Source organism: Engystomops pustulosus, unplaced genomic scaffold (genome assembly GCF_040894005.1).
Source record: "Engystomops pustulosus unplaced genomic scaffold, aEngPut4.maternal MAT_SCAFFOLD_389, whole genome shotgun sequence".
Lineage (NCBI taxonomy): Eukaryota > Metazoa > Chordata > Amphibia > Anura > Leptodactylidae > Engystomops > Engystomops pustulosus.
Window position 1 is genome coordinate 17,930 of NW_027285268.1, and position 12,998 is coordinate 30,927.

Here is a 12,998-nt window from a genome sequence, read left to right on the forward strand (position 1 = left end):
ACATACCCCCAATATATAGCACATGACCCCCAGCATATAGCCTGCCAGCACATACCCCCAATATATAGCACATGACCCCCAGCATATAGCCTGCCAGCACATACCCCCAATATATAGCACATGACCCCCAGCATATAGCCTGCCAGCACATACCCCCAATATATAGCACATGACCCCCAGCATATAGCCTGCCAGCACATACCCCCAATATATAGCACATGACCCCCAGCATATAGCCTGCCAGCACATACCCCCAGCATATAGCACATGACCCCCAGCATATAGCCTGCCAGCACATACCCCCAGCATATAGCCTGCCAGCACATGACCCCCAGCATATAGCCTGCCAGCACATACCCCCAGCATATAGCCTGCCAGCACATGACCCCCAGCATATAGCCTGCCAGCACATACCCCCAGCATATAGCCTGCCAGCACATGACCCCCAGCATATAGCCTGCCAGCACATACCCCCAGCATATAGCCTGCCAGCACATGACCCCCAGCATATAGCCTGCCAGCACATACCCCCAGCATATAGCCTGCCAGCACATGACCCCCAGCATATAGCCTGCCAGCACATGACCCCCAGCATATAGCCTGCCAGCACATGACCCCCAGCATATAGCCTGCCAGCACATGACCCCCAGCATATAGCCTGCCAGCACATGACCCCCAGCATATAGCCTGCCAGCACATGACCCCCAGCATATAGCCTGCCAGCACATGACCCCCAGCATATAGCCTGCCAGCACATGACCCCCAGCATATAGCCTGCCAGCACATGACCCCCAGCATATAGCCTGCCAGCACATGACCCCCAGCATATAGCCTGCCAGCACATGACCCCCAGCATATAGCCTGCCAGCACATGACCCCCAGCATATAGCCTGCCAGCACATGACCCCCAGCATATAGCCTGCCAGCACATGACCCCCAGCATATAGCCTGCCAGCACATGACCCCCAGCATATAGCCTGCCAGCACATGACCCCCAGCATATAGCCTGCCAGCACATGACCCCCAGCATATAGCCTGCCAGCACATGACCCCCAGCATATAGCCTGCCAGCACATGACCCCCAGCATATAGCCTGCCAGCACATGACCCCCAGCATATAGCCTGCCAGCACATGACCCCCAGCATATAGCCTGCCAGCACATGACCCCCAGCATATAGCCTGCCAGCACATGACCCCCAGCATATAGCCTGCCAGCACATGACCCCCAGCATATAGCCTGCCAGCACATGACCCCCAGCATATAGCCTGCCAGCACATGACCCCCAGCATATAGCCTGCCAGCACATGACCCCCAGCATATAGCCTGCCAGCACATGACCCCCAGCATATAGCCTGCCAGCACATACCCCCAATATATAGCACATGACCCCCAGCATATAGCCTGCCAGCACATACCCCCAATATATAGCACATGACCCCCAGCATATAGCCTGCCAGCACATACCCCCAATATATAGCACATGACCCCCAGCATATAGCCTGCCAGCACATACCCCCAATATATAGCACATGACCCCCAGCATATAGCCTGCCAGCACATGACCCCCAGCATATAGCCTGCCAGCACATGACCCCCAGCATATAGCCTGCCAGCACATGACCCCCAGCATATAGCCTGCCAGCACATGACCCCCAGCATATAGCCTGCCAGCACATGACCCCCAGCATATAGCCAGCCCTCTGCCCCGTACTGGCCTTTGCGGCGCCCCCCACAGGTCTTCTGTTTGATAGTCTGTCAGCAGCTGCCGGCACACACATTAACATTGCAGCGGCGGCAGCCAGAAGACCAGCGGGGGGCGCCGGAAAGGTGAGGGTTTTTTTTCTCTCATTCAAGGCTTTATTGATTGAGTTAAGATACGTACAAAGTAATATGAATTTCTGCATTATTTGCCTTTAGGGCATGCACAGTTAACAAGCCAACATTCAAGTTATACATATAAAGAGGAAACCTTTATAACAAGAAGGAGCGGTAAGAACTGACCCCCGCCATTGCGTTATCTTTCTTACAGGAGGTTATACATTGCGGTGAAGTTCGGGCAAGCATTGTTGCCGATACACATATCAGATATAGATAGAGAAGATGTAAGATGGGGGGGGGGGGGCGAAAGATTAGGTAGAGGGGGGGGGGTAGAGGGGAAATGAGATGTGGACAGGGCGTTGTTGTTTTCCCGGTTGCACCACCTCCACAGAAACCTCAATCTTGTAATGTGCGTTAGGACTGGGAGCTCAAGAATTGCTGCCAATGAAACTCGCATGCGGTCCTTTGGGGACTGAGCGATAAGTTCCTCCATTCTGTGTGTTAGGGCTACTTCCCCGAACCATTCACTCATTGTGGGAGGGGAATCAGATTTCCATTTCCATGGAATAATTGTCTTGGCTGCCTGCAAGAGGTGTTTGGCCAGCGATTTCTTATATGTAGAGACGGATATGTCAAACATGAATAGTAGAACTGCTTCGGGGTGTTGGGATTCTAAGACCTGTAATCTCTTCAATGACCTGAAGTACATTAGGCGAGGGCACGGCCACCAGATGTGAGACATTGTACCTCCCGTAGACCCACAGTGCCAGCACCTGTCCGGGACAATTTGTGTAGAAGCGAGGCTACTCTGTACCATCTCGCCAAAATTTTATAACTAGTTTCTTGATGTTTAGAGGCTATAACTGCTTTCTGAGCCAGAGAGAAACACTGTGACCATTGTCCCTCGGAAAATGTCTTCTTCCCCAGTTCAGTTTCCCAGGCTTTGCAGAATGACGGTGTAGGCGTGCGGCTGGGAGAAATGAACAGTTTGTACATCTCTGAGAGGGCATGGGGCGCGTGAGTGCGCGCCAAACACAATTGTTCTAAATGTGTCAGGGTGCGTGAGAGTTGGGAGTGCGATTTAATGGAGGCATGAAAGTGTTGGAGTTGGGTATATTGGAAGTGGTGCGCTGCCTGATAGAAGCACTGAGAGCGGCTGCAGAGTGGTTCCTGCCAGGACATGTGCAAAGAGGTTTATGTTGTGTGCCTTTGTGGAGGCCAGGAGGGAATAGGGGGTTGTCCGTGATAGGTGTGAGGGGCCCCTGCTTGTCCACTAGGGAGTACCGAGGGCCTAAACCTTTCAGGATTCGCAGTGTATGTTCGGTGGAGAACGAGAGAGGGGTAGGATCTCTAGAGGTAGGGAACCAAGTCCAGGGGAGAGTGGAAAGTTCTCTGGGGCATATACCCTGCTTATGTGTTTATGATGAAAGAGGTCAAGCACTCTAGTGTGCTGCCGCTAAATAGTAGAGGCGACAGTCTGGCAGACCCACGCCTCCTCTGTCTTTTGGTAGTATCAGCATGTCTCTCTTCACTCTGGGGCAGCCCGGGGACCAGACGAACTTGGAGAAGCACTTTCTATCCCAAAAGGAAGCAGGAATGGCAATGGGCATGGTTTGCAGGAGGTATAGTAGTCGAGGCAGGAGGGTCATTTTAAGGATATTTAGCCTGCCAAACCAAGAGAAATCTTTTTTCCGCCATGTGTCTAGGTCTGAGATGAAGTTGGCCAGTAGGGGAGAGAAGTTGTTATTAAACAATTTGGATAGGTCACTGGAGATCTTAACACCCAGGTAGGTAATGCCCCCAGGGGGCCATGTGAAGGGGGGTGTTGTCTTGAGGATTTCTACTTCAGAGGGGGGGGAAGTGACACGTTTAGGGCTTCTGATTTTGTCATGTTGACTTTAAAAATTGGACCACTTCCCGAACACTGATAGGGTGGACATCAGGGCTGGTAGGGACTGGGCAGGATTGGTGATATAGACCAGGAGGTCATCTGCGAAAGCCGAGTATTTATGTTGGACCCCAGCAATGGAAATACCCTGGATGTTAGGGTTGTTGCGTATGGCTCCTAACAAGTGTTCCATCATCAGAACGTATAGGAGCGGGGACATCCCTGGCGGGTCCCATTGTTGATGGAGAAGGGAGCAGATAGGGTTCCATTGATTTTCAATCTGGCTGATGGGTTGTTATACAGAGATAATATTTTGGCAGTGAAGACGTGGCCTATTCCTATATTACGTAAGGTGTCTCTTAGCGAGGACCATGAAATTCTATCAAAGGCCTTTTCGGCGTCCAGGGATAATATAATCATAGGGAACTTATGGGACTGGGCATATTTCATGATGTCAAGGGTTTTTATGGTGTTGTCAAGATCAAGTAGCCACGAACCCTACTTGATCTTTATGAATAAGATCTGGCAAAAGGGGGTTTAAACGGTTGGCTATAAGTTTGGCATAGATCTTAAGGTCGACGTTAAGGAGCGAGATTGGTCTATAGCTAGCGCAGGATTGAGGGTCTTTGCCTGGCTTGGGGATGACCACGACATGTGCGGATGTAGCCTTTTGGGGGGGGGGGGGGGCGAATCCGGAGAAACAGTGTTAAATGCTTTCAATAGAATAGTGCTCAATATGGACAGAAAATGTTTATAGAATTTCCCTGTGTAGCCGTCCGGGCCGGGGCTCTTACCTCCAGGGAGGGCTGTGACAACCACTTCTAGTTCGGCTTGTGAGAAGGGTTCTTCTAAGGCAGAGATGGTTCCTACTGAGGGGAGAGTGAATGGGGAGTGGGGGGGTAAGCTAGTCTCTCCTGTGGGAGGGGGGGCGTCTGGGAGGTTATACAAGTCAGCATAGAAGGAGTGGAAAGCCTCACAAATGTCTGGGGTGCAGTGTGCTATCCTGTTCGGGGCAGACTTGATACTTGAAATAAAGAATTGGGCCGCGCGCCTCTTCAAGGCTCTCGCTAACATTTGCCCACATTTGTTGCCATACTCATAAAACTTACTGCGACATATTTGCAGCGTTCCACCATATGCCAGGTTGAGCAGGTGTCTGCCTTCTAGTCTGGCCGCTTGTAATTCGCGTAATGTAGGAGTCGCTAAGGCGCGTTTGTGTTGTGTTTCGAGGGAGGAAACCTTTTGTAGGGCTAAGTGCAGTTTGTGAGCCTTTTCCTTTTTCAGGCGGGTCCCATGTCTCACAAATACGCCCCTTATCAGCCATTTGGTTAGAAGGAGGGTCATGTCTTGCTCTCTCTCCGGAATGTAGTTAGTGATTGTTCGTGCAGAGCGGATCTAGCAGGAGTGATTCGTTTAGTCTCCACGACCATTCACGTTTGGTCAAGGAGGGTAATCTAAAAGAGGAGTAAACTGGGGCATGATCAGAGAGAAGTATATTGCCAATGGAGGTGGAGACTAACCAGGGAAGAGTGTTGTGTTGGGTCAGAATGTGATCCAGTCTGCTATAAACACCATGTGGAGAAGAGTAGAAGCTGTAATCCCTATACAGGCATCACACAATTGTAATTGTCTATTTCAGAGCTGAGTAAGCGATGCTAGATTTACCCGACGAGTTGTCAAGGGTAGGATCCAAAGTTAGATTTAGGTCACCACATAGTATAGCAGAACCCCCGTATCAATGGAAGTATATCGCCAAGCAGTTTAAGTAGATGGGCTACCTGGCCTTGATTGGGTACATAGACATTGAGAATGGTGAAAATGTGGCCACTGATGTCGATGGTAATCAAGAGATATCTGGTGTGAGGTCCACGGTACAATCAATTATTGTGTGGGGATAGGATTTATGTATAGCTATGGCCACTCCACAGGAGCGGGACTGGGGGTTGTTAGCAAAGTGCCAGGAGGTATAGCGTTTATGTCTCATTGAGGGGGAGTGGCCAACTTTAAAATGTGTCTCTTGCAGGCATACACCTTGTTTCTGTGGAAGTGGTGCAGTACCTGGGCTCTTTTAGAAGGAGAGTTGAGTCCTTGGGCATTGAAGGAGGCAATCTTGAGGTCAGCCATCGTCGGGGTGGATGATCACTTTATTGAGTTTTCGCACCTCTAGGTACTAAGGGAGAGAGGAGTTAGAAGTGGAAACAAGTATGATACTTGCGGAGGGGTCTGGGAAGGGGGTTGGGTTGGTGGGGAGAAAAGAAAGGATAAGTATCAGGAGGAGAGGGAAGGAAAACAAGACAAAAGCAGCGCCTAAGAGAAGAGGGTGTCGGGCTGACAACCAGTGTCGACCGAGATCCTCAAACTAACGGGGTGTGAGATTCCAGCCAGTTGAGCCATGAGTGGTCCCCTAGGATGGAATGGCAAGAATATGGGCCATCAGGCCAAACAAGAACATATTGATACTAGTTATAGTGGGCAAATCATTATACATTACAGCAAAGAGGGCACAGATTCATGGGGGGGAAAAGGCAATTGGGTTGTGGTAACAGCATTCAGATAGTATCCAGGGACCGATATTGTGGCGGTTCGGGCCTAGTCATCAGCGTGGAGGTGCGGAGTCCTGGCCATTGGTGCGATGAGGCCGCTTCCTGGGGCTCCTTTTCGGGAGGCCTAGTGGCGTCAGATTGGCAGAAAGGGGGTTGATGCCTCCTTTTGGCGGTATGGAGAAGGAGGGCCAAGTGGATAGATGAACTGTAGGTAGGTTCAGGTCACGTAGGAAGGATGACAAGTCGTCAGCTGAGCGAAGGGAGATTTCCTTGCCTCCTTGGCGGACATGTAGAGCAAAGGGGAAGCCGCATCTATAGGGTATGTCACGTTCACGTAACTGATCTAGCAAGGGTCGAAGGGCAGCCCGTTGTGCCAGTGTATAACGGGACAAGTCCGGTAGGATTTTAATGACAGTACCTTGGTATGTTATCTGTTTTTGAGAGCGGATTTTGAATAGAAGCTTCTCCTTCAGCGCGTAGAAGTGGATCCGACAGATGACATGTCTCTGTGTTTGAGAGTTCGGATCAGGGGGTCTCGGGGCGCGATGTGCTCTGTCAATTTCAATATATGTGTCAGGTGGGCGCCCTAGAATGCCATTGAAGATGGTGGCTATTGTCGAGAGCAAGGTAGCTTGTGAGACACTTTCTGGAAGGCCTTTAATGCGTAAGTTGTTGCGCCTGCTTCTATTTTCATTATCATCTATATGTTGCTGTATGGCAAATAGCTGGGTCTGTTGTCGTTGAACTGTATCTTGTAAGATGCTTCCGTGGATGATTTGGCCTAGTCCAGGACATCGATTCTGCTGGAGAGCGTTGAGATCTCAGAATGAAGTTTGGCAAATTCCTGCTTGCAGTCGGCAGTTATCTGCGCTGCAAAGTTGGACATGTCAGCCTTAGTAGACAGGGAGGTGAACAAGATGTGAAGGTCTGACAAGGTGGCATTCTCTCCTCAGTGAGGGAAGATTGTGTGGAGATGGAGTCTTGCATCTGTGCCATAGTGAATGTTCCTAATTGCGGGCTAGTTACAGGCCCTGTATGAGCAGGAATGGGCACCATCCCAAGATGTGGTATGGTTTGCAGGGGGGAGGTTAAGGGGACTCCAGCCCCGTACTCACAAGAAGGTTTCTGGCCTGGGTCGGCGCGGTGCCCAGGAGAGGCGCAGAGCAGCTTGGGAGACTCGGAGCTGCGTCTGCAGCTGCTGTCTGAGCGGGCTCGGAGACTGTGAGCCGCGGTGCTGCCGCTGTACCTGGCCGCGGCGGACGGTGGCGGCCATCTTGGCTCCTCGTGGTCGGGGTCATAAGGTCCATGTTCTCCGGAGTGGAGGCAAAGAAATGGCCAATTCCCTTCCTGGTCGTGGTGATCATTTGGGGGGTCTTAGTTAGCCCTTTTCTGGTGGGTTTCCCCATGCCCGGGTGCCTGATGGCTTTAGATGAAGAGAGGTACACAGCAGAGCTCGGATTCAGGGCGACCTCACTCTTCCATGGCTGACCACGCCCCTCAAAAGCCCAAAAGGTGAGTTTTTAAATTTTTATTTTTTTTTTATTATTATTATTTTTTTAGCCGAGTTTGTTTTTTTCAGCACATGTTTTGTATATATGGTGATTATCTGTTCTACAAGTCCTTCTAGACCTGGAAACACACATACAACCTCATAAAAAAAACAGAACCTCCACCTATTGCGGAAATTGTAAGTGGCAGAAAATAGTTTATATGAAAAGATGATAGCGAGCTCCTACATAAAGTAATAACAATTGGGCCGATTCCCCCTACAATACAATCCCCAGGAACAAATGTGACCCATAACACATTCCTTACACTACATCTGGTCTCCAGGTTATTTGTTATTTAGGTTTTGGTTTCAGGTTTTCTTCTCACCCCTCTCCATTTCCACCTTCATCCTTCTCTTCTCTCCCTTCCCTTCTTTCCCCTTCTTATTGGTTTGTCATTACTGATATACAAAGGACCCATGCAAACTGATCCTTGTAAGGCTCCATTCACAGCAACGTATGGGGGACGTATATACGGCGTCCACTTCTCTGGGCTCACACACGTGCGGCTCCGTAGAAAGATAGGACATGTGCGCTGTATATTCCTATGGAGGGGGCGGGGAATGGAGCCTAAATTGTATTTTTATTCAACATTCTTTATGTATTCAAAACCAATAAAAACAATGGTTAAATAAACTTTTCCTAGCAAGATAAAGTGCAACTTTGTGAGATTTCAGACGAGTCAGGGAGAGGCCGGGCATGGAGAGGTGCCCTGCTCTCCTGATTCCCCCCCTAAGCTGCCGCTCTTGTCCCTCTAGGTCCATCTGTGGGATGTGATACAAGTCCAGGCTGCTGAGCTGTCCCTCTTCATCCTCTCTCTGCTTGTCCTGCGCCTGCAGTCTCTTCCAGATGAGTAAGTGTCTCTGTTTCGGCCGTCCATTACATGAAGGCTTTCTATGACCATGTGTCCGTCCTCTTGGCAGGTTGTTGGCTCAGTCAGCGGCTCTTTGTCATCTTCTTTGCTGTGATGTCCCGTCCCTAGTGGTGAGTCGCAGCTGCATCTTGTATCTACAATTTTCATCATGGTGGAGAATTTCTTTAACAGGTTCCTAATGTATTTCTAAAGATTAGCAATAGGATCGCTACAAGCCCTTCAGCTAAAGAGCTCTCCATATCTAGAGGTAATGGGGATTATTATGTGGCATGTTCTGCAATCTATAGTAGTCACTATGATCTGGAGTGACTGGTGGATAATGATACATTATTATATAAAATTACATGGAGCGTGTGCTCTCCTCCTAATATAAGGACAGACTGTCATGGGTGCTCCTGCGACCCATCTCCCACCCGTGCCCCTCTTTGTGCCCCACACTCCCCCCCCACCCGTGTTCACACGCCTATCCGCGTTCCTACTCCCGTCCTGGCTGCCTGGAGCATGTGACCCCGCCTCCTAGGCGTTTATAAATTTAGCGTACTATTGATTGGTGCAGGCCATTTCCGGCCTCTCCCAGAATTCCCCGCCAGATCTTTGTGCCTAGTTCCTCGGAGAAAGCTGTTCCATGTTATTTACTGTGTTTCTCAGTTGTGACCCTGGTTCCATTATTGACTCTGATCCTGTGCTGCCTTTCTTGACCTCCTGCCTGTTCCCGACCACAAGTTTGCCTTACGATTCTGTACTTTGCCTTGGCCGCTATCGCAGACAAAGTCACACCTGTGAAACGGCCTGGTGGTACCACGCTGACACAAGTCCAACCTTCTTTGCGGGGCCCCTTGTGAAAACCGGGTACCACTTTGACTCTGGTCCCAGGTGTCGGCTTACGTCATCGTCCGTTGTGGTACAGAGGGTCGACTACCTCCGAATCCTGACAGTAAGATCCTGCCGAGGTACCGCTACCTGATCTGGCAGATCTTGCCACAATCGTGGCTCAGCATACCCAGCAAGGTCAGCAAGTCTCAGCCATAAGATAAAGAACAATAATCAGATTACCCACAAAAGAATGGGGAGAACGGCGCAAGGAGGATACAGGTTAAAAGATCCAAAAAAAACAGTGTTTGTAAATACAAAATTAATTGATCCTCCGCCTCTACGTTCATCCACTCCAAATTTAAGAAAAAAGGAGTACCTTTCCGATCAAAAGTTTTTGGTACTCACGGGGACAGTCCTTAATCCATACCCAATGTCCTCAGCGTTGTATGCATAGGGCATGAAAAGTCCTCATGTGAGGTACAATGTCTCGGCACGGCGTCCCTCCTGGAGATTCCCGAGGTAGCTCGTAGCCTCTGTGCTACTACTTATTCTTCCCACCTGGGAACTTGTTTCTCCACTTTTCGTTCCACTTTCTTCGTTCCTTCTTCTAATTGCTAATCCGATTAGGAAGAGAAAGAAAAGAACGATGGTGCAGTACTTTTCAGATCCTTAAAATTATTTTATTAGTAATACTCACAAGAGTAGAAATTAAAAAGGCCTTGTAATAAAAAGAACACGCTCGGTATACTGGGCAGTATACCGAGCGTGTTCTTTTTATTAGGACTTTGAGGACTTATCATGCCCTATGCATACAACGCTGAGGACATTGGGTATGGATTAAAGTCTCAGCCATGCTACAGTGGCTATTGTCATCCTGGTGGCAGCAGCAGCATCCGGTTCCTGCGAACACATTGGGGCTCATTTACTTACCCGGTCCAGTTGCGATCCAGCGGCGGGTTCTCCGGCGCTGATTCTGGTCCGGCCGGGATTCACGAAGGTCCGTGCACCGCTTTTAAATACCATGATTTTTGCAAATCCGTCTCCCCTCCCCCCCCTGACTTCCGTCGTGAAGCGCCACAATCCGATCGCGTGCGCCAAACACCCTGGGCAACTCGACGCAAATCGAAAACATTTCGGGAAACCCAATGAGAAAAAGCGATTCGGGCCCTTAGTAAATGACCCCCATTATCTTCTGCGTCTCTCCATGCCATCCAAATACGATGGTAATCCCAAGTTATGCAGGGGATTCATCACGTAGTGCTCCCTGCACATCAAACTTATGCCTACGCAGTTCATCACAGGGATTTCGAAGGTGGATTTCATAATCAGCCTTCTAACTGGGAAAGTTCTGACATGCGCTTCGCCCCTTTGGGACAGGAGAGACTCCTGACGACATGGCTGACATCGCCACATTTCTTGCAGAATTCTGATCTGTCTTCGAGGAACCAGCCCGGGCGTCATCTGCTGAGACTGCCCTGCTGAACTTGCGCCAAGGGGACTCTTCTGTTGGTAACTGCGCTGTTCAACTCCGTACCTTAGCCTCTGAGTTGGACTGTAATTTGGCAGCCTTATTTGCTACCTTTGATCGGTCCGGAAAGTCCATTTTTAAAGACTCCTTGTCTGCACTGGACTTGCCGTCTTCCCTAAGTCAGCTTATCTCCTTGGCTTCTCAGACAGACATCCGATTTGAGGAGCAATCCAATCCAAGTCAGGATCCAACGCCTGCCTCACCTGGCTCTGGTTTTTCAAAATCCACCTCTGTCTTCCTCCGTGTCTGCTTTCGAGCAACTCATGCAGATGGATAGAGCACGGCTGTCTCCCCAAGAGCAGACAAGACGACTGCTGGAGAATCTCTGCCTCTACTGCGCCAGTCCAGAACACTTTCTGCAGACTTGCCCTATCCTTCCTCCGCGTCCAGAGAGAGACACTCTCCTAGGGTTCTTGGGAGAAGCGGCCCTCGGTGAGAACAAAGCGTCTCCCGGCCTGAATGTTCCTGTTCTGCTCAGTTTTGGAACCAGTGGTCTGCTTCAAGCCTTTGCCTTCCTGGACTCCGGCTCTGCAGGGAATTTCATGGATGCTGCTCTGGTCTCCCGGCATTGTTTCCCTGTGGTTTGTCTAGACAAACAACTGGTTATCTCATCCGTCAGTGGGCAGATACTCTCTGACCTCGTCCAGTATCGCACTGAACCACTATGTCTGCAAGTTGGTGCCTTGCATAAGGAGAGACTGTCTGTCTTTCTATGTACTTCCCCGTTCCACATCCTCAATTCTATTTGGACTTCCGATGTTACAGCAACAAGCAGCTGTCCTCGACTGGCAGACTGGGGAGGTTCTTCTCTGGGTCATCCTTCTCGTCTCTGGAGGCTCTTCATCGCCTCCACAAGGACGGGTTTACCCGCTATCCTTGCCCGAAACTGCGGACATGTCTGCCTATATCGAGGAGAACCGGCAGACAGGGGTTCATCTGCAAGTCCTCTTCTCATGCCGGTGCCGGTTTCTTCTTTGTGGCCAAGAAAGACAAAGACTGATCTCTCCGTCCCTGCATTAATTATCGGGTGCTCAATAAGGTGACTGTTAAGAATCGGTATCCGTTACCCCTGATCACGGAACTCTTTGACCGCCTCCTTGGTGCCAAGGTATTCTCTAAATTGGACATTTGAGGTGCATACAATATTATCCGCATATGTGAGGGCAACGAGTGGAAGACCGCCTTTAACACTCCAGACGGGCTCTTCAAATATCTGGTCATTACCTTTGGACCGTGCATTGCGCCTGCAGTGTTTCAGGAATCTGTTAATGATATTTTTATGGACTTGCTATACACCTGTGTCATAGTCTATTTAGACGACATTTTGGTATCATCAAGTCCACGTACGACCACTACGTTGACGCCTCTGGGGTAGGTGCCGAAGCTGTTCTCACTCAGAAAAGACCCAAAGAATGAACGCTTACATGTGGCCATTTCTCTAAAACCTTCTCTGGAGCCAAAAGCAATTACTCCCTAGGAGATCGGGAACTTCTGCCCATGGAAGAGTGGCGCTATCTTCTGGCGCTATATTAGCTAATCAGGGTGCGGTGCAGTGTCGTCGGACAATGCACTTTTGGAAACTCCTCCGGACGGGTAAGTAAATGTGCCCCAGTGAGAGGTAAGCGGTTCTTCCTTGTTGACTGGAAAGGGTTCGGGCCTGAAAGAGAGATCATGGGAGCCTAAGGATAACATTCTGGACTATAGTCTCTGGCAAAGGTTCCTCGAAACCAAGAAGAGGGGGTAGGTACTGTCACGGGTGCTCCTGCGCCCCATCTCCCGGGTCCCAGGTGCACCTGTGCCCCTCTCTGTGGCCCCCTGCCCCCCCGGGTTCACTCACCTCTCCGTGTTCCTGCTCGCGTCCTGGCTGCCTGGCGTGCGCGCCTTCGCCTCCTAGGGTGCGGACACATGCTGGCGTTCGTAGGGCCAGCACACTGCTGATTTGGTGCTGGCCATTTCCAGCATATGAATAAAAGCCGGCCTCTCCC

General features: G+C 50.2%; 1 protein-coding gene across 1 annotated transcript in view; it reads left to right on the forward strand.

Annotated features, from left to right (window-relative positions):
* LOC140111119 (serine/threonine-protein kinase 36-like) overlaps positions 1-12,998 on the forward strand; it is a 36,406-nt gene that overhangs the window by 17,893 nt on the left and 5,515 nt on the right. Inside the window, exons 3-4 of the mRNA XM_072132326.1 lie at positions 8,557-8,651; positions 8,722-8,782. Of these exons, the coding sequence (XP_071988427.1) occupies positions 8,557-8,651; positions 8,722-8,782 (156 nt within the window). The remainder of the gene's footprint in view (positions 1-8,556; positions 8,652-8,721; positions 8,783-12,998) is intronic.